The sequence below is a fragment of the Mirounga angustirostris genome, unplaced genomic scaffold, assembly GCF_029215605.1.
Source record: "Mirounga angustirostris isolate CCGP_5_RB_7025 unplaced genomic scaffold, mMirAng1.0.hap1 SCAF_7, whole genome shotgun sequence".
Taxonomy (NCBI): Eukaryota; Metazoa; Chordata; class Mammalia; order Carnivora; family Phocidae; genus Mirounga; species Mirounga angustirostris.
The window spans coordinates 27,287,195-27,310,625 of NW_026991715.1; the positions used below are offsets into that span (position 1 = coordinate 27,287,195).

The 23,431-nt window shown below is 50.8% G+C and overlaps 2 protein-coding genes across 2 annotated transcripts; both read left to right on the top strand.

The window, feature by feature from the left end:
• Positions 1-405: 405 nt before the first annotated feature.
• Positions 406-2,652, top strand: IL13 (interleukin 13). The gene is given in 5 exon segments (XM_045889202.2): positions 406-459; positions 462-695; positions 1,721-1,780; positions 2,036-2,140; positions 2,482-2,652. Coding segments are annotated over 5 exon segments (561 nt in total). The 3' UTR covers positions 2,590-2,652.
• A 12,670-nt stretch (positions 2,653-15,322) lies between these two features.
• Positions 15,323-23,291, top strand: IL4 (interleukin 4). The gene is made up of 4 exons (XM_045886478.2): positions 15,323-15,457; positions 15,724-15,771; positions 20,744-20,863; positions 23,104-23,291. Exons 1-4 carry the CDS (start codon positions 15,323-15,325, stop codon positions 23,194-23,196), a joined length of 396 nt encoding a protein of 131 aa, XP_045742434.1. The 3' UTR covers positions 23,197-23,291.
• Positions 23,292-23,431: the final 140 nt, after the last annotated feature.

Genomic DNA, 23,431 nt, shown 5'->3' on the forward strand with positions numbered 1-23,431 from the left:
AAAAAGAATGAACTTCACTCTTTTCTTTTTATCCTGTTTGAGTTTTATATCCAAATCAAGCATTAGAGACCAGTTCATTGAAAAAACAAAACCCCCAAACTCGCACATCTGGTGGACTGTAGCCATAGCCCTGTCAGCCGAGCGCTTCTTCTGGTGACCCACAAGGGTCTGAGGACAGGAGCTGGGCAGACACTCAGGGTGGTTACCAGACAAAACTGCTGCAGTTCGAGCCGGCATGCCTGACACCAGGCTGCCCTCAGGGCCCTCTCACCTACCCCTGTAGGGAGCGCATCCACATCTTGGGAAGGCCTCCAGACCCCTCTCAATAATAAGTCCACAAGAAATCAAACTCTTTCCTTTATGCGACGCTGGATTTTCCACAAAGTAAAATCAAGATAAGTAAAGATGTGGTTTCTAGATAGTGCTTGACAAAACGGAGACCCGGGCTGGAGGCGTCATCACTCTGGCCTATAAAAGCTGCTGTAAGAGGCCAAGGCCACAAGCCGCTCAGCTTAGGCCAGCCTACGGGTCTGCTCCTCACTCCTCCTGTGTTGGCTCTAGGCTCCATGGCGCTCTGGTTGACTATGGTCATTGCTCTCACCTGCCTTGGTGGCCTTGCCTCCCCGGTCCCTGGGCCTAACAGCCTAGCCCTCAGGGAGCTCATTGAGGAACTGGATAACATCACCCAGAATCAGGTGAGTACCCTCTGGCCAGGGTCCTAGGTCTGAGGGTGCTGGCGTGGGGGACTCTCACACAAGGTACTGGTCATGGCTCAGGCAATGAAGGCTGGGCCCCATCCTAAGAAGCCCCTTGGACCGGGATGGGCCCAGCCATGAGGGAGAAGAGCCAGGTTGGGGGGCAGCAGTATGGATGGACCCATAGAGGGGTTTGGTGGAGCCCCCAGGGACCACCTGTTCCTCTGGCCTGGCCCTGCCTGCCATGGAAGCAGAGGAGGGGCCAGCTCCTACTCAGCCATTCAAGAAGAGGAAAGCAGAGAGGGGCCAGCACTCTCCTAGGACTCCTTAGCTTTTGCCATCTGGTTTGAGTGGAATCATGGGGCCATTATTCACAGCATTTTGGTTAAGCCCATTATTATAGAAGGATTCATTGGTAGTCCGCTCCTGTCCCCAGTGGTGATGGCTCACACTTTCTGGGCAATGACTCTGTGCCAAGCCTAGTGCTGGGTGCTTTTCATCTCCTTCCATCACTGCCAACCACCTCAAAAGGCAGGTATGATGACCCTATTTGACTGACTAAGCCTCATTAAGGTTGACAAAAGCCAGATTCAAACCAGGCCTGGCTGACATCCAGCACCCATGCTCCAAACTGCAGTGTCCCCCAGTTCAGAAGACAGGTTTTATATACTAGCCCCCACCGCCACCTATCTGACTGACCTGGCCACCCCCTCCTCCCTCACCCAACGCTGACCTGACTCCTTCCTGGAGATGTCCTACTGACTGGCCAGGTGTTTTCTGTGCCGTGGCCCTGGCTGCGGAAGGCTTCACACCAGACTTGTCCCTTACTGGTTGTGGCGCTCAGATTTTTCTCTCTCAGCCCCAAGACCCTGGACAATGGGTCTCCCCCACTATGCAGAGCAGGAAGTGAAGCTCAGGAACACTGGGGCGGTCCCAGGCCTAGCTCTGTGCTGCAGCGGGGATGCCCGTGGGGCTGGATCCCTCTGGAGATGTGGCCGGCGCTTACTGTCTTTCTGCTCCCTCAGGCATCCCTCTGCAATGGCAGCATGGTGTGGAGCGTCCACTGGACCTGGACCGGCAGCATGGTAAGGACCCCTGGATGCTGGGAGGGATGGAGCTGAGGCTGTAGGTCTTGTGCTCATCTTCTCTGAGCCTCCCTCACACGGCTCAGGGGTTCCAAGCAAGCTTCAAGAGCTACTCACAATTTGGAGTCCTCCCACCACCCGAAGCCACCTCTCTCAGGGCTCTCCGCCCCCTCCTCCTGGAGAGTCAGTGAAGGTGCCGGTGGGGGGTGGGGGTACCCAGCAGGGCCTGACACCCCTGTGTTCTTCTCCCTGCAGTATTGTGCAGCTCTAGAATCTCTGATCAACGTCTCCGACTGCAGCGCCATCCAAAGGACACGGAGGATGCTGAAAGCATTGTGCTGCCAGGATACGTTGGCAGGGGTAAGGCCCTCTGCCCTGTACCCCCCAACCCTGCCTCCACTCCTGCCAGCCCTGGGAGCTCCAGGGGAACCTCGCTGAGCGTCTGGAAAGCAAGTGTCCACTCTGGGGCTGGGTCCACTGTGGCAGCAGGAACATGGCCTTTGGCATTTCCAGGATCTGGGCTTGTGGGCTCCTGACTCCTACCTGAGCTTCAGTTTCCATATCAGTGAAATGTGGGTAATAGTACCCCCCCACACACACTTTGTGGGAATTAAATTAGCTGGTTCCTGGAAAGCCCCTGGCGGATGCTGGTCACCTTTGCTCTGGCGTCCCACTAACACACCGGTCTCTCTGTCCTGCAGCAGATCTCCAGTGAGCGCAGCCGAGACACCAAAATTGAAGTGATCCAGTTGATGAAAAACCTGCTCACACATGCCCGGCAACATTTTCGCCACGGGAAGTTCACATGAAACATGAAAACCTAGCATCCTTATTTGCAGAGGCAGACCTGACCATTTAAGTTACAGATTCATTTTTCTTTCAGATGTCACAAATTTCTTGGGGGAGAGGGGGGTGGGGAGGGAGGGAGACACGATTTCCTTAGCTTGGACCTCAGCCTGTGCTGCCTGCCTCCGCCCAGCCGAGCCCAGCCTGCCCTCCTCTCCCGGGCTCTGCGCTCCGAGGACACAAGGGGAAACACTGCCTCGCGGACTGCGCCCCCCTGAGAGCAAACCACAGGATTACAGTGGGGCGCGCCGTGGCAGACACGCCAGGGAGGGGGCCTTGCTGTTCACGCGCACGGCTAAGGCAGACAGCAGCAGCTCGGGCACATTTCTTCTTAGCCTTATTTATTATTGTGTGTTATTTAAACAAGTGTGTTCGTCTGTGCTGGGGACAGGGAGGGACTGTTGCCTTCAGAACCTGGAGCCAGGGGCCCAATGACTTGGGCATTAGGAGTCCCTGGGAATCAGCACTGTGTATAAAACTCTGCTACCTCACTGGGGTCCTGGGGCCGACATGGGACAGGGGAGAGGGCCAGAGAAGCTGCCCTTGTCTGCCAGGCAGCAGCTGATCCTCAGCGAAAGAGTAATTTATTGTTTTTCCTTGTATTTAAAATTAAGAAATAAAATATGTTATCAAAGAGTTAATAATATATAGAAGTGCAGCCTAGAAGGCTGCATTTGGTGTGTGTGGCCTGGTGGGGAGGGGGTCACTGAATATGTTCTTTCACTGACTTTGTCAAACTGGAAGCCAGAAATAAAGGCGGTGACAAGAGACTGGATGATGTTTGTGTTTTACTTTGGCCCTTGCGGACCCTGGTCTAGCCTCCTAAGACTCTGAAGAGCTCTTTGGGAGACAGGGCAGGTGGAGGAGGGGGTCTGAGAAGGAGTGCAGGGGGAGTGAGGGAGAGGACCTGGGCTGAAAGGAAGCAAGCCCCCAGGGGGGTGGCTGGCCTGAAAGACGTGCCCCCACCTACCACCCACAGGGAGGGAGGAGCAGCTCAGGCCGGGACATCTGGGTTCAAGGAGGACATGTGGAACAGGCAAGAGACCTCAGAAGTCATCTTATGATCAGAGGAGTGGCCCTCCTGTGTCTGGTACCACCCCCACACCCTCCAGCATCTCCCTCATGGCCTCTCTGAAGCTTGGGGGAGAGGAGGCAATGTGCCCAAGGTCATACTCCTGGTAAGGAGCAAAGCCAGGATTAGAACCCAGAACTCACTCCAACTCCAAAGCCCATACACTTAACCACTCTGCCTTCCTCTGTCCAAATGTCATCTGGCCTAAATGCATGACTTTTTTTTTAAGTAGGCTTCATGCCCAGCGTGGAGCCAGATGGCAGGGCTTGAACCCACGACCCTGAGATCAAGATCTGAGCTGAGATCAAGAGTCGGACGTTTAACCGAATGAGCCACCCAGGCACCCCACGACTTTTGTAACATTGGCATCAACCTGTTTGGGCACCTCCCCTGATAGGAAGCTCCCAGATTCCTTTCTAGGGACAGCCAGTCAGTCCCTGGACATATCTCATCGTTAGTGCACACTTACCACCTCTGTGAACAAAGATGCACCAACTGACTTACGGCCCCTGCACTATGGAATGACAAGTGGAGACCCAAGGTCACAGGGCCCTGGTCAGACCACCTCCCCAACCAGGTCTTTTTGCTTCTCCCCGGGCCCAGGCCAGCACCACGAGTGCCAGAAGCAGCAGGCCGTAGCAAGCCACGGCTAATGCTCACGCCCGTCAGGAGCGGTTTACACGGAATCTCTGAGAGGCGCCCAGAAGGATGCGATGCCTCTGCATCGGGTGGTGGGTCATCAGAGACCAGTCTCAAACACTGAATGGCAGGCGGGTACCTTGCCTGGGAAGCCCCGAGCCCTGTGGGAACACCCAGAGCGATGCTCAGAAGCCAGCGGAGGCAGCCACCCCGGGAGCCGCGAGAGGTGATGCTGTGTGTGATGCACACCACAGACGCCATGGCAGGACCCGTCCCGGGGCAGAGGTGCATGGCGGGCAGCTCCGGGAGCCACTCAGAGACGGCGGACCCCTTGCACCCAGGCAGAAGCGAGGGAAGACCTAGGGAGGGGGCATGGGAGCTGAGCGTGCCACGGGCTGTCGGGGGCAGGCGCTGGACCGTCTCTGTGGTCCCGGGAGGTCTCAGAACCTGTTTGGTCCCACTACGTTTGTGGCGGCCTGCACTCGTCCAGCCCCGGGGCTAACTGGGACCAAGACCCCACACGCACTCACGGGTTCGCACCAGAAAGAAGTCTCTGAGCAATGGAGGCTCCCCCGCAGCCGCTCTCCATTCAGAGTTCCAAGGGTTTTAAGGCCAGAGGATATTTAGGGAAGACTAAGTCCATTTTTATACAAAACTTAGCCATCCATTCTCTGGCCACATCACCTTTCACCACATCCTCTGCTCAACCAGAGTACTGGCCTGTCTGTCTGAAGGAGAATGCAAAGTCTTTGGGTGAAATTCCATGTGACTCTCCCAAGAACAAAGACCGGAGCTGAGGCTGGTGCGGGCAGGGCCAGTGACGGTTTCCTAAGGATGTATTCCAGTGGTAGTCAGGAGGGTGTACGGCCCTAGGAGGGCCGCAGAGGCTCCACCACTAGGGGTCCACAGCGCGCCACGTCCTCAGCTCCCCACAGCTCCCCGCCTGCCGCTCTGAGACTATGCCCGAGACAAGGAACCTGTGTTCACGGGGTGTGCAGTCAGCCAGTGGGGCCTCGGGCCATTCCAGGAATGGTGGACCTCACGGAGCCACAGAACCAAGCCAGTGTGGGTGGCCAAAGGGAGGTGGGCCCGGCCAGGAATGAGAGAGAAAGAGGCAGATGAAACAGGAAAAGAGGGTGCGTGTCAGCTGTCATGGCCGGGAGCACCACTACCTGGAGACTGAGACCCGGGGTATTTGCTGGGAGTTTCTCTAACCATGTGGTCTCACTTCTTCCATGCGGAGAGGCAAACCCTGGGCAGGGCCCAGACAGAAGGGCGGTTGGGAAGAGACAGGGTGCTTGCTGAGTGGGAGGGAGATGCTGGTCATGGGGCCCAGGGCGGGGAGCCCCTCTGCACCCCAGGAACTCCAGGCCCCAGAGGTTTCACTGGAAGAGGGGCCAGGGCTCAAGTGAGAAGTGAGACACACTTGAGTTTCCGGTGAACTCGGCACCAAACACCTCTGTTTGCTGCTCAGATGAGGTGTCAGAAAACATTGCGAGTCACTGCTGGGGTTTCTCCAAGGCTTGGCCCTCTGAAGTGCTCAGGACTCAGGAGGACAAGGGTTTGCGTCTTGCTTCCTTGTAACCCAGCAGCTTGAAGGCTGGGGTTTATCGAATCCATCGGCTCGTGGCTTTTTCATTATTATCAACAGGAAAGTGCCTTCTGCTTAGTATCTTAATTTAGCTGGTCAGTTTGAGCAAAACCGAAAACCGTTCCTCCCTTTAGCTGACTCCCTTCTGAGCAGGCCCTGCCGAGTCCAGGCTGACTGTGTTCCAGGCTGGTCACCTGGTCTCGGACCCACGGGCCAGTCACCTGGGCCTCCCTAGAGGCCCAAGCTGGGGTCAGAGCTGATGGCTGTAGCCATGGTCACCCCTCCCACGCACGCTGCCCAAGTCCTACACTGAAAAATAAAAGTCATAAAGCCTCATTATCTTCATTCATTTCTCAGCTCCACCCAACAGCAGCAGAGTAAAGGGTTTGCAACGAACTTTCCCAGATCAACTGATTTCTCAGCAGCAAGGGAGGGCCCCATGACGAAGCCATTTGAAATCCCAGAAGCGATTTTCTACCTACGACCTCACTTTCTGTTGCGCTCTCTCCCTGCCCCTGCACGATGCCTTCTCTTGTGGAAAGTGATTCTCTCAGAGCGGTCTTCAGACCCACCCCCAGCCTGTGCACCTCCTGGGCCGACGCTGCTGTGCAGTCACTGGTGACGCAAGGCCAGCATTAAATATAGCAGCTCACGTCAGTTCCGCTCGCTGCATTGCTTGGACAAGCTAGCAAGCCCGTGGCGAGGGCAATTCCTGAAAGCCAGCCCGCCGTGGAGGCCCCTGCAGGCCAGAGGGTCCATGTGCCCCGCTGAGCCCAGGGCCCCGGGCCAGAAGGAGTCCCAGGGACACCACATTAGACAGGCAATTTCTCATTTAGTGTCTCCTCTTTCTGCTCATCTGTTTTCCCACATGTTCTGTAATGAGCATATATTCATTTCCCACTGGGGGACAAAGACAAATTTAAGCAAAAAAAAAAAAACCGAAAACGAAACAACATGAGATTGGGGACTGGTCCGTGAACGTCCGGAAGGGGCCAGCAGCACTCGCAGGACAGGCTAGCCAGGAGCCCGAGCTCGGTTCTAAGCGCCCTCTGGGAGCTGGCTGTCTCAGGGGCAGAGCTGGGCACCGGCAGGGGTCCGGGACACAGGAGGTCCAGCACCACTCATCCCAAGGGCCAAGCCGGTCCTGTGTTGCCAAAGATAGAGGAAGACACACTGTTCTTGGGGGGTCCTCACCCAGCCCTGGTCTGCCAGCCTGGAGGGAAGGGGGTAAGATGGGAAAGAGTGGGCCGCCAGTCCAGCTCTGAGGCTGCAGTGACGGATGCCCCAGGGACGGATGGAGAGGTCCTGCACACTCCTCAGCCAGCTTCCGTCTCTCAGGAGAAGGACCTTCCACCTGCTTCTCAAAGAAAAGAGAAGCCAGCAGCCTAAGGAGCTACTTCAGCTCCACTCAGAGAAGCCAGAGTCCACAGCTGTACCTGCCTTGGCCCCCTTCTCCCTGCCTTGTTCGCTCCCTCTGAGAGGTCCTCTTTGCATCTGTACTCAGGATCCCATTCTCCCTGCCCTTGCCAGGGGATCCAAACAAGTCCCAGGTGTGCCCCTAACTTCCCTCATGGTTACTCAGGCCAAGTCTTGGCTGCCCTCTCTGTGAAATGGAGCTCCATTCATTCATTCATTCATTCATTCATTCAATAAGTACCCACTGAGGCCTCTACCAGGTGTTCTAGGCACTGAGGATCCATGATGAACAAAACTAAGGTCACTTCTGGTGGGAGGACAGACTCCGCAAACAAGGGAACACAGACAGTGCAGGCAGTGGTGAGGGCTTTGGAGGGCGCTGAGGCAGTGGGCTGGGTACTGTGAGGGGAGGTCAGAGAAGTCCTCCCTGATGAGGTCAGGCAGAACGGAGATACGGACAGAGGGAGGGAGGGAGAAAGCCATTGACTGAGGAAGACGTCCAGGGAGAGGGGACAGCTAGCACTGAAGTCTTGAGTGAGCATCAGGACGAGGAGAGCAGAGGCCAAGGACAGGGGCAAGAGGGACAGGTGGTCAGGGCTCTGAGGGCAGGAAGACTTTGCTCTGGTGGGATGGGGTAACACAGTCTGGCTTCCATTTAACAGAAGCACTTGGGCTGCTGTGTGAACAACAGAACGTGGGGACAAGGGATGGGAGCGGAACGACCAGTGAGGACACTCTTGTGGAAACCCAGGTGGGATAGGACAGGGGAAGAGTGGATGTGATCAGGTTCTGGAGATGTGTTATCTACATGACATATACTTATACATCATTTACATAAACACGTATGACATCTGAGATCATAAATAAGTGTATATTATGTAATATATAAATGTTAAATATAGAACTTTTCTACCCATATAAGTCTTAAAACGCCTTTATCAGGGGAAATTTCAAATGCATACAAAGTAACTCCCCAGTATCCACAGCCCAACTTTAAGTTAGCAACTCATGGCCAATCCAGTTCTGTCTCTATCCCCCCTGCCCCCTGCCCCCATCCACACGTCCAAGCCAGCATACCCTTCAGTGTGGATACAGTTCCAAGGCAGAGGCTTTGGTGCTGGACTGGATGTGGGCCCGGGAGGCATTTACCATGGTGTGAGCACCCTGAAGGATGGGGCTGCCATTTACTGAGCCAGGGAAGCCTGGGCTCAAGTGTGTCCCTGCTGACAAAGTACTGATCCCACGGGACCGCCCCCCTCACCCCCTCACAGCACACACCCCAGCAGAGTCTGCCATCCCATCGGGTGCCCCCCCCCCACCGCACCCCAGAAGCTATCTCAGTGATGTCGCTGATTATCTCCTGTCACTAAACCCAGTGGAAACACTTCTGCCCTATCTCATCCGCCCCTGAAGAACATCTGATGCCAGTGACCACTCGCTTCTCCTCCAAGACTCTCTCGTGCCTGGGCTCCCTCCCAGCCCCCCTGGCTGCCTGCCTCCTCTCCCTCCTTCTCTCCCAGCAGCGCAGGAGTGCCATGGTCATTTCTTGTCCCCTCTCTTCCAGAGGCCCTGGGCTGGTACCGTCCTTCCCCTGGGCTTCCTCACCATCTGTCTCTACAACCCTCAGCTCATGGTCCCTCTGTCTTCCCTTGGAAACTGCAGCTCCCAAGCCAGAAACCTGGGGCCTTCTGGGTCTGCTCGCTCTTTCTCACCCCCATATTCAGCACATCCCAAGTGAGATGATGATGGTGATGGTGATGGTGCTGGTTGGCATTCACCAGGCAACACACCAGACAGACACTGTATTTACTGCCTCAGATAATCTTCCCACTCCCCTATTATTAGCCCAGTTTGACAGAGAAGCCTGGGCAGGGAAACTTCCCCAAAGTCACCCCAAGACTGAGTGGCAGAGCTGGGACTCATAGGTAACAGGGCACGTGGCCTTCAGGGACACTGCACTGCTGGGAGTCACTCTCAGACCCGCAGCTCCAAGTGCCCCACGAAATCCGAGATCTGTGGTCCACGCCCCACCATCCCTGCCAGCTCCCAGTTCTGAGCTTGAGCTCGTACTGATGGTGACTGCAGTGCTCCAGAAGGTTCCCCTCCCAGGCCTGGGGCTCGCTCAGTTTCTCCAGGCCCCAGAGAAGCCCTTCTGGCCTTCCATGAACTGTCCCCCTGCCCCCCCGGCTAAGGCCTACTTATTCCAATCTCTACGAAATATCCCTCCTTTGGAGGAGCCTTACTTTCTGTCATGAATAAGCCTGGGAGGAGCTGGGAAGGGCTCTTCTGTGTGTTGTCCCACTCAGCTGATGGAAGAGGAGGGAAGAGGACAAGTGCAGGGCTCAGGGCAGGATGGGGCCACGGGGACGGCTGGTGCGGCAAGACTCCGCAGCCAGGGCCGGGAACCTGGGCTGCTCTGCTCAGCCCCCACCGGTCCCTGTTCTCCAGGGAGCTGTGGACGGTGGGAGGAGGCGGACGCCCCCTTCCTGTGCCCTTGGGCTTGGGGTGGGGAGCTGGGGTGTCCTCCTGGAGCACTGCTGGGGGTGTCTGGAGACGGCTGAAGCAGGAGCTCTGAGACCCCTGGGCTGCAGTCTCAGCTGTGTGCTCTGGAACTCCAGATCAGCAGTGGGGGCCGCAGGGTCAGCGGCCCTTCCTGTGGGTTCTTTCTGTAGGGTCCTGGGCCCAGCCTGCTCCTCCACCCTCCCAACATTTTCATAAACACCTGCTTTTCTGCACGGAGTGCTCTCTGCATAAGGTGCCCAGGGCTATCTATGTCCTGCGGTGACTCCAGAGACCTAAGTATGAGGGCCGCCGGGCAGCAACTAACGGTGACTCTTCCAAACAAGGATAAGGCCTCAACGACTAAGGAGACACATCCAGGAGGGACATGTGTGGGGTAGTGTCCCAGGGGCAAAACCTCCACTGGCCCTGTCCAGACTCGGCTTGGCCTAACAGATGGAGTATCACAGTCACGTGACCAAGCAAAGCTATGATTAATAACAATGACAGTAATAGTAACAACAATGCTGTCACTGACAGAGCACTCACTACGTGCCAGGCACTCTTCTGACAACTTAGAAACACCAACTTATTTGTTCCTCACAACAACCACATGAAGCCGGTTGCCGCCATCGCCCCCACTTTACGGAGGAGGCTGGGAAAGGCGAGGAGCCAGCCCCGTCGGGAGGCCCGGCCTGCCGTGCGCTGAGGCAGCCTCCAGCAGTAGCCACACAGAACCTCTCACGCACTTCTCGCAGGAATCTTAGGAGGGGCAGCCACATTATTCCCATGGCACAGCTGAGGAGACTGAGACCCAGAGAGAGTTAGTGAGCTGCTCATGGTCATAGAGTTGACAAGTGGTTTGTTTGCTGGACCCCAAAACCCAGTGTTCAAAACTGTTACGTTCTAGGGTCTGAAGGGAAAGCTCTGAGGCCACACAGGAGTCGGGGCTGGTGCTTGGCCCTCACGCAGGCCGAAGGGAAAGGAGTCTATGGCTGACATAGCCAGAACCCCGCAGAGCGGTCACCTTCTCCCTGGGCTTTGGTGCCTGCCCGCCTGCCTTGTGTAATCACTACGCGCAAGTCCTGAAGGCTGGGAGAGGCGGGTGGTGGCTGTCCTCCTCCCGGATGAGCAGGCCCCATCTCCCGGGCCTCTGTCCAGCCAGCCACAGGCGCAGCTGCCATGGGCCACATTGCAGGGACAACGGGTCCTTCCCTCCTACCCCATAAGGGGGCCTTCTGGTCACTCCCTGATGTTCTGGAAAGTTTACCCTTCTTTCCCTGGCCTTATCTAACCACTGAAACAAAACAAAACAAAGAAGCTCTATTCTGTTTCTGAGCTACTGCCTCTTGTATTACATACTTCTTCGGATTTACATCTGTGCCCCCACAGCCTTAAACCTGGGTGTAGCCCTCAGCGAAGGCATGCACTCACAAAAGCAACTGCTGAATACATGGACAGCTTTGAATCCTGCTGACCTCCCCTCCTGTCCAGCTCTCCCTCAACCCCAAAGCTCTAAGACATGTGCTCTGCACACTGGACTTCCCTCTGGGATGTCTGCACTTCAAGGTTTTAAATTCCTCGAAAACTTGGACCTTCCCTCAGAAAGAGAGTATGCACCATTTACTTCAAATAATAGTTAATCTGGATTTGAAGTCTGTACCTATTCTGGAAGGAACTCTGTCTCCCCATCTCTGTCGTGAAGACCTCACTTACCCTAGCAAAGAAACAAATAACCCAATTAAAAAATGAGCAAAGGACCTAAATAGCCATTTTTTCAAAGAAGATATGTGAACGGCCAATAGATGCATGAAAAGATGCTCATCATCATTAATCATCAGGGAAATGCAAATCAAAACCACAATGAGATACCCCTTCACCCCTGTTAGAATGATTATTATCAAAAAGGCAAGAAGCAACAAGTGTTGATGAAGACGTGGAGAAAAAGGAACCCTCATGCACTGTTGGTGGGAATGCAAACTGGTGCAGCCACTGTGGAAAACAGTATGAAAAATCCTCAAAAAATTAAAAATACAAGTGCCACATGATCCAATAATTCTACTTCTGGAAATACAGCCAAAGGATATGAAAACACTCCATCGAAGATATATATGAACTCCTATGTTCATAGCAGGTTTATTTACAATAGGTCAAGACATGGAAACATCCTAAGTGTCCACGGATGGATGAATGGATAGACAACTTGTACACACACACACACACACACACACAGGCACACACACACAGCAATATTATTTGGCCATAAAAAGAAGGAAATCTTGCCATGTGTGAAAACATGAATAAGTCTTGAAGGCATTATGCTAAGTAAAATGTTAGAGAAAGACAATACTGTATGATCTCATTCATATGTGGAATCTATAACACACACACACACACAAAACCAAACTCATAGAAAAAGAGATGATTTGTGGTCACCATAGCGGGTAGAGGAAGGGGGGATTGGCTGACAGTGGTCAAAAGGTACAAACTTCCAGTTATAAGATGAGTAAGTACAGGGGATGTAATACACAACATGATAACTGTAACTAACACTGCTGTATGGCATATTTGAAAATTGTTAGAGTAAGTCCTAAGACTTCTCATCACAAGGGAAAAAGCATTTTTCTTTTTTTGTTGTATATAAATGAGATGATGGATGTTAACTAAACTTATTATGGTAATCATTCCACGATCTATGTAAGTTAAATCGTTATGCCGTATACCTTAGACCCATACAGTGCTTATTGTCAATAATATCTCAATAAAACTGGGGTGCCTGGGTGGCTCAGTTGGTTAAGCGACTGCCTTCGGCTCAGGTCATGATCCTGGAGTCCCAGGATCGAGTCCCGCATCGGGCTCCCTGCTCGGCGGCGAGTCTGCTTCTCCCTCTGACCTCCCCCCTCTCATGTGCTCTCTCTCATTCTCTCTCTCAAATAAATAAATAAAATCTTTAAAAAAAAAATCTCAATAAAACTGAGGAGAAAAAAAGAAATACCTATTCACAAATTAAAAAACAACAACAACACTGGGGTGCCTGGGTGGCTCAGTCGGTTAAATGTCTGCCTTCAGCTCAGGTCATAATCCCAGGGTCTTGGAATTGAGCCTCGCATCGGGCTCCCGGCTAGGCAAGGAGTCTGCTTCTCCCTCTCCCTCTGCATCTCTCCCTGCTCGTGTTCTCCCTCTCTCCCTCTCTCCCCGCCTCAAATGAATAAATAAATAAATCTTAAAAAAAAAAAAAAATCGGGCGCCTGGGTGGCTCAGATGGTTAAGCGTCTGCCTTCGGCTCAGCTCATGATCTCAGGGTCCTGGGATCGAGTTCCGCATCGGGCTCCCTGCTCCTTGGGAGCCTGCTTCTCCCTCTGCCTCTCTCTCTCTCTGTCTCTCATGAATAAATAAATAAAAATTAAAAAAAAAAATCTTATGGGCACCTGGGTGGCTCAGTTGGTTAAGAGTCCAACTCTTGATCTCAGGCTCGTGAGATCGAGCTCACGTTGGGCTCTGCAGTGGGTATGGAGCCTGCTTAAGATTCTCTCTCTCCCTGTGTCTATCCCTCCTTCCACCACGTGCTCTAATAAAACAAAACAAAACAAAAAACTTACCCAGAGAGATCTGGCCTTTGTCCCAGCTCTTGGGAGGTAACTTCTAAAACCCTAGAGTAAAGAATTTGGTTGGCCTTTGTTGCCAGTTCCTGGGAAGGAGCCCAAAATCCTTGGGACTTCCCAAGTCATAAGAGTGTCCAGGCCCTGAGAGTTTATGCTAATTAGGTAACTCAGGGTGGGGACCAGGAGCCCATAGTGGTAATCAAGCGCGGGGCCAATGATCCATCAATTGCACAACACGCCAGTGAAACTCTGGACACCGAAGTTCAGGTGAGCTGCCCTGCTTGGGAGTCCCCTGCGCATTGTCACACATTGAGGTGCTGGGGAGGCAGCACGTTCTGACTCGATGGGGAGAAAACAGAGGAAGCTTCACGTTTGGGACCCTCCTAGCCCTCACCCGCTGTCTGTTCTGTTGGCTTGGTGGTACTGGTATCCTTTTGCTGTAACACAGCTATGACCTTATGTATAGTGCTTTCCTGAGTTCTGTGGGTCACTCTGGCGAACTACAGAATCTGAGAAGGTAGTGTGAACTTTAGACTTTATAGCCAGTTGGCCAAAAGTGAGGATGGACTGGGAATCCTCGAAATTTGCAGCCAGTGTCTTAAGTGAGGGCAGTCTCGTGGAGGCCATGCCCTTAACCTGGGAAGTATAGCGTAACTCCGCATAGTCTGCGTCAGAAGTCATTGCTCTGAGTTTAGCAAACTCGTGCCACGGTCCAGCAGAAGGATCCAAAATATGATTGCAGGGCCTTCCTCATACACTTATCTGGATCCTGTCCTTCACAGAGCACAAGGCACTGTAAAAAGATCCAAGGCGCAGGAACAACTTAGCAGTACTCTTTTCTACGTGACCTGAGAAAATCAGTAGGGAGAGGAAGGTCAGAGAGCAGGGGAAGGGAGTGGGTGGGATAGAGAAGCCAAGTCTCGGGAGGAAAAAGCCGAGCGGTGCTGGGGCACAGGAATCCTGCTCCACCTGCGTGAGCAGTGGGGCTGTGAGGACCACACCGAGACCCGGGAATTAGACTAAGGCAGCAGGGCAGGTTGGGGGGCATTGACAAAGACAACTGGTTTGTAAACCAGGAAGATTATAGTTCTTTTTCCTCCTTAGCTGAGGATGTATTCAAGTTCCATTTACAAAGTGGTCATTCCTGAAACCTCGAGATAGACAGGGTTTGCCGAGGGCCCCTGCATTGCTAAGGACGTGTGGACCTGATGTGACCCAGACCAAGCCCCACCTCGTGACACCAGTCTTTTGCCCAAGTCCTAAACCTGAAGGAATGTGGCATGCCTGAGGGCTGGGACAGGAGAGGGTCTATGCCCATTACTTTCCTTCTACCTAGAGAAAGAGCCCCAGATCAGCTTTTCCACAAGAGGAGAGTTTCCAGGATGCCACCCATACTTGGAAGACGCCAGGCTGAAACACTATTCAAGTCAAACTTTCTTGTTATTACTCTATCTTTCCCCAGGAGGACTGCACTAAAACAAATTCGGACACCTGTGGCCTCTTCCTTCTGTGCAAACAAAAAGCCAGCAGCAACCCCAAGCTGATAAGATTAATCTAAAGAGCAAATTATGGTGTAATTTCCTATGCTGATACTTTGTAGTTAATTTTAAAAAAAGGTTTCATTTTCCTATTGGTATGATTTCACAGGAACATTTTACCTGTTTCTGTGAGGTATTTTTTCTCCTGGAAGAGAGGTGCTGATTGGCCCCAAATGACTGACAACCTGGTGTAACGAAAATTTCCAATTTCCCTCATTTTCCCTCAGTTTCAGCAATTTTAAAATCTATATATAGAGTTATCTTTGTCAGAATTGCATTGTGAGCCTCTCCTAGTAAACTGATTTGTCTCATATTGTCACTGCAAACAGAGATCTATTAATGGGTCTCACCTCCCAACTGATTCCGACTCTGGTCTGCTTACTAGCACTCACCAGCACCTTCGTCCACGGACATAACTTCAGTATTGCCATTAAAGAGATCATCAAAACGTTGAACATCCTCACAGCGAGAAACGTGAGTAAGCTATCAGGCACCATCTCTCCAGATGTTCTGGAGATGCCGTGGGTACTTCTTAGACTATGAGAAGAACATCACAACTTCCAGAGAAGTTGGTGGTTGGTGGTTGGTGACAGACAGGGGAGCAGAGCAGAGATTTCTCTGCAGGAGCTTTTTTGTCCTGAGGGCAGTTTGCTTGGTTGGAGGGAGCGACAGCTGCCCAGCAAGGGTCCCCCCGTACAGTTGGAAGTGACTCTGTCTCTTGCCCTCTCGTTCCGGGCCAGGACTCGTGCATGGAGCTGACCGTCACAGACGTCTTCGCTGCCCCAAAGGTAAGAGCTGTCCCGGGGTCTGCTTTGGCACATGAGTGACTTGGGAGAGGAAAGCCATCCACAGGTGTTTGAACAAGAAACATTTTTTTTTAACAGAAAGTGAACAGACCCAAATTAACTACAAGGTGTTAGATGTTTTTAAGAATGAAAATTCTGATCTTTACTCTCAAGCATGTTTTAGTGTTTCTGGTTTCACTTGATTTAGAAGATGTATAATGGAAAGCTTGGATTTTTGTGATCCTAATTCCAAATGCTGGTCAAGGAACAGTTCCTTCTTTTCCTCCTATATCCCAGCCTAGTACCTGGAATACAGGAGGCGCTCAATAAATGCTTGTTGAAGGAGAGTTTTTCTAGCCCGCACATTTCTGAAAAACCAAATAGTGTCACAAAAAGAGATATGGAGATTACAGGTTGAGGGAGCTTTCATTTTGTCTAAGAGACTTCCTATAGCAACAGAAAAGGTATCGCCAGAGCCCCTCCTTTTCCGCAGCCTGGTCACCTAACAGCCCACTGGCTCCGGGGGTGGCTCTCCGGAGACCTTCTGCTGCAATGTCCTGCCAAGCCCCTTCCAGCCCGGTCCGGAACTGCCCTGCCACACGGGGGTCCCACACATCCCTGGCCCTGGCTGCTTGGGCATCTCGCCTTTCTGCCTCCAGCACCGTCTCACCCCCGCCCCTCTATCTTTAGTGGGAGGAGACAGATTTGACAGCTGATAGTGCATTTTCTCTGACAAACATATGACTACAGCCATGTCAATAGGTTTGGGCACATCAGTTCCTGTTTTCATGGAAACACAAGACTGAGAATGAAAAACCCAAAGCTTCAATTTGCCAGTGGTCTCCTAACCGCCTGCTTTCCATGCGGCCTAGAGGGGACGGGGTGGCCGGGAGGGTAGCTGCGCAGGTTAGCACAGCGACACCCCAAAGGCCGGGCCACAGAACACCCCCGTCCTGCTTTGTGAGGAAAACTGCTCCTCGGACTTTGTCTGGACCATCTCATCTCATTACACATTAGTTCAGGAATCTGATAGACAATACTACATAATACCGTAATATAATCAATATATATGATGTAATATTAATGCATAATGTATCATATTCTTTAATACTATATATCACGTAATTTTGTCCTTTAGAATCTCATCCTGTTTCAGACTCTGTCCATCAGGAGGCTGGAAGGACTTGGAGATCTTATATACACATAGAAGTATATAATATATAAATATCATCTATTAACATTTTATATACATAAGAAACAGCCAGGAGTCCCACCTGGGCTGTGCCCTGGGTTCCCCAGATGGCGCCACGCTGCCGAGAGGGTTCCATCAAAGCCAAGGGCTGGGCCCCAAAGTGCCGAGCGTCTCGAAGTGACACAGCCTGTAGCCTTAGCCACGGTTTTGCCGTTAACTAGCGATGTGGCCTTTGGCCACTGTCCATATCTCCTTGTGCCTCGGTTTCCACATGTGAAGATATGAAAGTGATTTTGAAAGTTGGTTGGAATCCAATTCGTGACTTAGTGGAAAGTGTTACTGTAAAATGATATAACTCTTGGTTAAAGGCAAAAACTGGTTACAGAGGAGAGGTAATTCTAAGAAGGAGGGGCCGGTAGCTGGAAAAGATCCAACTCTGTGATTCCAGTCTGGGCCAGCTCTAGACGACCAGGCCAGTCTCATCCTTGCCGAGGCGCAGGCTGGGCCGCACCACCTTTCCGCTGTTCGTGGCCATTCTCTTCATCAGTTATCACACGGCTCCTCACCTGGGTAGACATCTGCTGAAGCGAGTCCCCACCATCTTCCCTCACTCCTGCCTGTCTCACAGGCCTTCCTCCAACTGCTTCTATTCCTCCTGGATTACACCAGTCTCCTTCTTCCATTTTTTCTTTTCCTCCAAGATATTACAGATATTACAGAATAAGCAAAGATATTACAGAATAAGGAATATTACAGATATTACAGGATAAGGAAAGGCTGTTATTTTAAAAACCCACCAAGGTGGTATGTGGCAGGAAAAGTTACTTCTTTGTGTCCCCAAAGAAGGACACCTTTCCAAAATCCAAGACTTTGGTTATCAATTTTCTTTCTTTGGGGGATCAAGAATTCTATTATCTCCAAGTCGGGTGGGATCCTGTTCTTGGCGGTTGCTGGAAGGACAGTGCGGATCTGAGTCCTGGACTTCACAGGCAATGCCTGCCCAGTATCTCTGAAACTAAGGTGGTCTGAGAAAGAGCAAAGTGGAAAACAAGCAAGCTGGCTGGTCCGTGATGGATTTCTTGGGTAGACCATTAGTGGGAAGTATTTCCTCCTTTCCAAAGAGAGCTCAAGTCCATGATTCCTCAGAGTTCTACACCAACTCTCAAATCCTTTTTTTTTTTTTTTTAAGTAGAACTAAAAGATTTTCTCATGTATAGCACTGGCTCACTAAATTTGGGCCAAGTTGGGGATAATGAGTACAAGACAACGAGGACTAGACGTTTATGGCCCAATATGAAGCTAGTCAAGAACCATGTTAGAAATCGAACAGCGTCTCCGCCACAGAAGCAGCCCTAGATGGTGTTCCACCCTTTGCCGATGTTCCCGTGAGTGCTGGGCTTCTTTCTAGCATAGGCCTAAGCTCCCCTTTTCAGTCTCTCTTCCTGAGCAGTCCTAAACTGCAAGGTCCACTAGGCTGTCGGAGTGTGCCCCCTGAGCTACGCACGACACCCTCACGCGGCAAAACCTGGACAAGCAGACGCCAGCCGTCGGTACGGGGTAGGATCCTGTAGCTGCAATTCCAATGGAACTAAAACTTTAAGGTCTTCATGAAAACTGCCTCGAGAATTAGTTCTTTTGAAGTTTCTCCATTTGATTCAAACTCTTTTCAATTCCTATTTTATCCTAACTGCCTTTAGAAAACGCTTTCAAGAATCTGTCTAGAGGGTGTTTTCCTGTATTACAGGCCATATACTCAAAACTGAGGCGGTTTAATTTCTAGGCTCCAAGCTAAAGTTTTAGAAAAGTCTCACGAGATTGTGATGAAAAAAATAAGCGAAGGGGCTCTTCTCTTTTTGGTCTTCTTGAACCTCACTGTTCTCTCCCCAGCAGCACAGCTGTCTGCCTAGATGTACATACACAGCTAACGTGTGCCTTCTCCTTGGCTTCCCCGCCTCTGCTTCCCCACTAAGCCTCCAGAGATATGGAGATTGATGGGGGTTTCTTGACTCTCACAGCCCAGAGATACTGGTGTTGCTCTACTGGTGTAGTTCCAACTACAGTCAGAGCCCAGGAGGGCTCTTGGCCAGTTCATTAAGTGCATGTCCTTCCAAAGAAAGGCCTTGCCAATGGGCCATCAAGGCCCACAGGGCAACGGGGAAGCTTTTGTAGCCTAGGGTTCTAGTACCTGAGTCTGGGTCTAGATCTTCCTGGAAAAACCCTAAAATATGAAATGCACTTCTAGAAGTTAGCCTAAAGAAATAAGAGATGAACACAAAGATTTACACAGATGACTCAATGCCACTTTATTTTACAGAAGCAAAAAACTGCAATGGTAGGGTATTACCCGATTATGGTACAAATATGCTGTAGGCTTCCATGCAGCTCTCAACCCCGTGTTCTTATATACTACTGAATGACTTAACACTAGTACTATGTATTGTGTAAAAAGGCTACAAAACAGTATCAACAGTTGGTCCCCATTTTTTAAAAAGTATTTAAAAATGGGAAGATATTTATCAAGATATCCACAGTTATCTCTGGCTGGTGGGATTGAGTGAATGCATTTTTGCTGAATATATATTACCTTTACAGTAAACATATATTACCTTAATAATCAGAAAAAATATGCAAGAACTTTAAAAACTGCCCTGACAGTACTTCTCATCTAAATCCCCTGGTGGCTTACATTAATGTACATTGTGATTCAGGATTTCTGGGGGCAGGCGTGCGGTTCTGCATTTCCAACAAGCTCCCAGGTGATGTCCATGCTGCTGCTTCCTGGACCACACTTTGGGTGGCAAGGGACTAACGCATGTCCTCGCAAAGGCTGGAGACAGCTTGATCTGAGCTGGATCAGGCTCAAGCTAAGACTGCTCTCCACACTCCATGCTTTCATTCTTCAGTGCAAAGTGAGAAGACATACCAGGCCTGATTCAGACAGAGTCACGATCCCTCTGCCAGGTTCCCAAAAAGAGCTATTTTCCCACCTGTGCATTCCCTCATCTAAGGCCCAAACGTCCCCAGGAAGAGCCATGTGGCCAGACCCGCATTTGGGCTGCAGCATTCCCCGGAGATTCTGGCGCTTCACCTCCTAGGCCAACGGCCTCTTCCAGAAGCTGTGTCCACAGCCCAGCTCAATTGCACCCTCTTCCAGAAGCTCCCTCTGATCTCTCGCCTAGCCGTGATCTTGGCACACCTCTCCAGCTACATGGGCAGATGTCTCATCTCCTCACGTGGACCCTGAGCTTTGCACACACTGCCATCTCTCAGGGGGTGGGCTAAATGGAGAGTGCGGCCCAAAGCACCAGTGTCCCGGCCACAGGATGGGCAGTCATTTATTCAACAAGCTTGTAGGATTTCCAGGGAAACCTGGACTTTAAAATCTTACAGCAATGAGACAGAGCACAATCTGACAACAAGCTCATGTAGGCTTGCATGGTGGAGAGAAACGGACATAGATCACGGGTAGAGACAGATGGCTCTAGACTCAAATCCCCACTCTGTCATTTACTTAGCTGAGTGTCTTTACTCAGGTAGCCTTTCAGCAAAATTATCCAAGGGAAAAGAGAAGTTTGCTGCATTTGTAGGTAATTGGAAGAGGTTGTTTATTGGGACCAGCAGCCTTCATTCACATGAAAGGAATATCTGAATACCTGATCCAGAGTTGAGCAAACTCACTTTCTCCACTTGTCCTCCTGAAAAGAAGCAATCACAAGGAAAACTGTCTCTCCCATGTTCAAAACAGAGGTAGCGCATGGCTAACTGTGGCATTTCTCTTTCTAGAACACAACTGAAAAAGAAATCTGCAGAGCCACAACGGTGCTTCAGCAGCTCTCTACACACAATTGCTCCAATAGACTCCTCAAAGGACTTCACAGGAACCTCAGGAAAATGGCAAACACGGTAAGCTGGATCATGCCGACCACTTGGCTCCTGACGGATAGCAGCCTGACTCCTAACCGTTCCTCCTTAAGAGTCGTAATACCCTTGATTAATCAACCCATTCATTCACTTAGCAAATATTTGTTGAGGCTCTATGAGTGCAAGGTGCTGTTCTAGGCACTGGGGATACAGTGCCTGCTCTCACAGAATGCTCTAGTGGGGGAGTCAGAAAAGCAAACAAACATGTAATATTATGTCCAGTAGTGATAAGTGCTATGAAGAAAAATAAAGGAATAAAGAATATAGGGGTCATGAGGGAAAGGGCTGACAGTTGGTGACACCATCTGAGCAAATATTTGAATTAAGTGAAGGAGCAGGCTATATGACTAACTGGGGAAAGAACATTCCAGGCAGAGGAAATAGCTGTGCAAAGGCCCTGAGGTAGAAATGAGGTTCACGTGTTCAAAGATCAGTAGGAAAGCCAGGGTGGCTGGATCAGATTGAGCAAAGGGGATTTTTAGTAGATCACACATGGTCTCTGGATTCTACCCCAAGTATGGCAGGATTCACCCACAGGGTTTTGAGCGGAACAGAGACTACATGATTTAAAATGATCACTCTGGCTGTTGTGTGGTAAATAAACTGACAAGGGCTAAGCAGGGAAACAAGCTGCCCTACTGGGAGGCCATCACAGTAATCCAGGTTGGAGGTAACAGTGGTTTCAACAGACTGGGAGCAACAGAGGTTGTTAGATTTGGGATATAACTAAAAATAGAGCCAGAAGACCCACTGTGAGGGGTGAGGGAATGAGTAAAAGATGGCCTCTTGGTTCCTAGCCTGAGTCTTTTGGGAGATGGTTGGTGCCTAGAAAACTGGGCACAAAGCAAGGCTGGAGGTTGAGCACATGATTAAGAGTTCCATTTATCAATACTAAATTTGAGGTACCTCTTGGATAGCCAAGTGGAGATGCTGAAATTGTAGGAAAAGTCTGAGGCTTTGCAAAGGGAGAGGTCAGAACTCGTGATATAAAATGAAGAGTCCTCAGAAAGATGTTATTGAAAGTCCTAGATCTGAATGACATAGAGAGATCCAAGGACTGAGCCCAGAAGCACTCTCACAGAGGTCAGGAAAAGAGGTCCAGCAAAAGAGACTGAGAAGTAGCCAGTGAAGTAGGAGGAAACCGAAGAATGTGTGGTGCCCCAGATAGCAAGTGAAGAAACTCTTAATAAGGAGAGATCCAATGTGTCAAACGTACCGGAAGGGCAAGTCAGATGAAGATGAGAATGGCCACTGGATCTGGAATGAGAGCCTGACTGGAGTGGGTTCCACAGAGAATGCCGGAGGGCAGTGAGTACAGGAAACTCTTTTGAGGTGTTTTGCTATTAGACTGCAGAGAAATGGAACAAGAGACGAAGGGTACAAGTGAGTAAGGGAAGTTCTTTTGAGGTGGGGCATATATCCAGTATGTTAATACACCAGCAGGAATGATCCAGTGGAGAGGGGAGAATTGATAGTGTGGGAAAGAGGAAGAGCCCAGAATAGATGTTATCTAGTGTCAAGTGGAGGAACTGGGGACAGTCATCCCCTTGCTGGGCGTGTCACCTGATTTTTAAGGGAAGGTAAAGGAATAAGGGAGCTGACACTACACTTGTTCTCTGTTTTAATCCTTTTAATTATCCTATAAAGCAGGCACAATTGTCCCCATTTACCAAGGGAGGAAACTGTAGCTTTTATAAATGAAGCAGTTTGTCCTAAGCAATGTAATTAATAAGTTGACAGAGCTGAGGTCCAGACTGAAGCAGTGACCTGGGGTAGGTACCTGAAATTCTTTCCACCCGAGGTGCTGTCAAGCTGGAGGGTTGCTGTTTATGGGCAGGGGGTGAATGGAACGAACCTCTCTCTCCGCAGTCCAGGTGGCCACGCAGAAGGCCCAGTATGGCAGCAGGCAGGTCTGAGCCTCCCCCGCATGTTACACCCCTAAGTGGCACCTAGCTGTGGCACACCTCTCCAGAGTCTGCGGCTCCCCCCAGAGGTACACAGTTAGTAACCATTTCTAGGAGTTTATTAGCATGCACAGAAGACCAGCAAACCGTGCTGGCCTCGTGGCAGAGACAGACTCCCAATCAGACTAGACCGGAGGCCCTGTTTGGAAAGAACTGTTCGGGTGGCGTGTGCCAGAGGAGGCCTGACTCAAGTGGGCAGGCATGAAAGACAGACTCAGTGACTCAGCAATGCAAGCTAATGAAATATGTCTTTTGCAGACCTGTTCGGTGAATGAAGTCAAGAAGAGCACACTGAAAGACTTCTTGGAAAGGCTAAAAGCGATCATGCAAAGGAAATACTACAGGCATTGAAGCTGAATATTTTAATTTATGAGTTTTTAATAGCTTTATTTTAAAAATATTTATATATTTATAACATTATAAAATAAAGTATATGCAGAATCTAACAGCATGGTGTCACTTCAATGGCACTGGCTATATTTACTGGACAACTTTTAGGGAAACCAATTTAATTTACTAAGAGACTAAAATTGGTATAGAAGTAAAAGAAGAAAAACGGTTCCCCTCTCAAGGAGGTCCCTTCCAG

What these genes read in the sequence shown, in the direction of transcription:
- IL4 (XM_045886478.2), top strand. Translation starts at nt 15,323, where the DNA reads ATGGGTCTCACCTCCCAACTGATTCCGACTCTGGTCTGCTTACTAGCA. An exon ending in ACATCCTCACAGCGAGAAAC is followed by an intron (nt 15,458 to 15,723) that starts GTGAGTAAGCTA and finishes GTTCCGGGCCAG; the next exon opens with GACTCGTGCATGGAGCTGAC. An exon ending in ACGTCTTCGCTGCCCCAAAG is followed by an intron (nt 15,772 to 20,743) that starts GTAAGAGCTGTC and finishes TTCTCTTTCTAG; the next exon opens with AACACAACTGAAAAAGAAAT.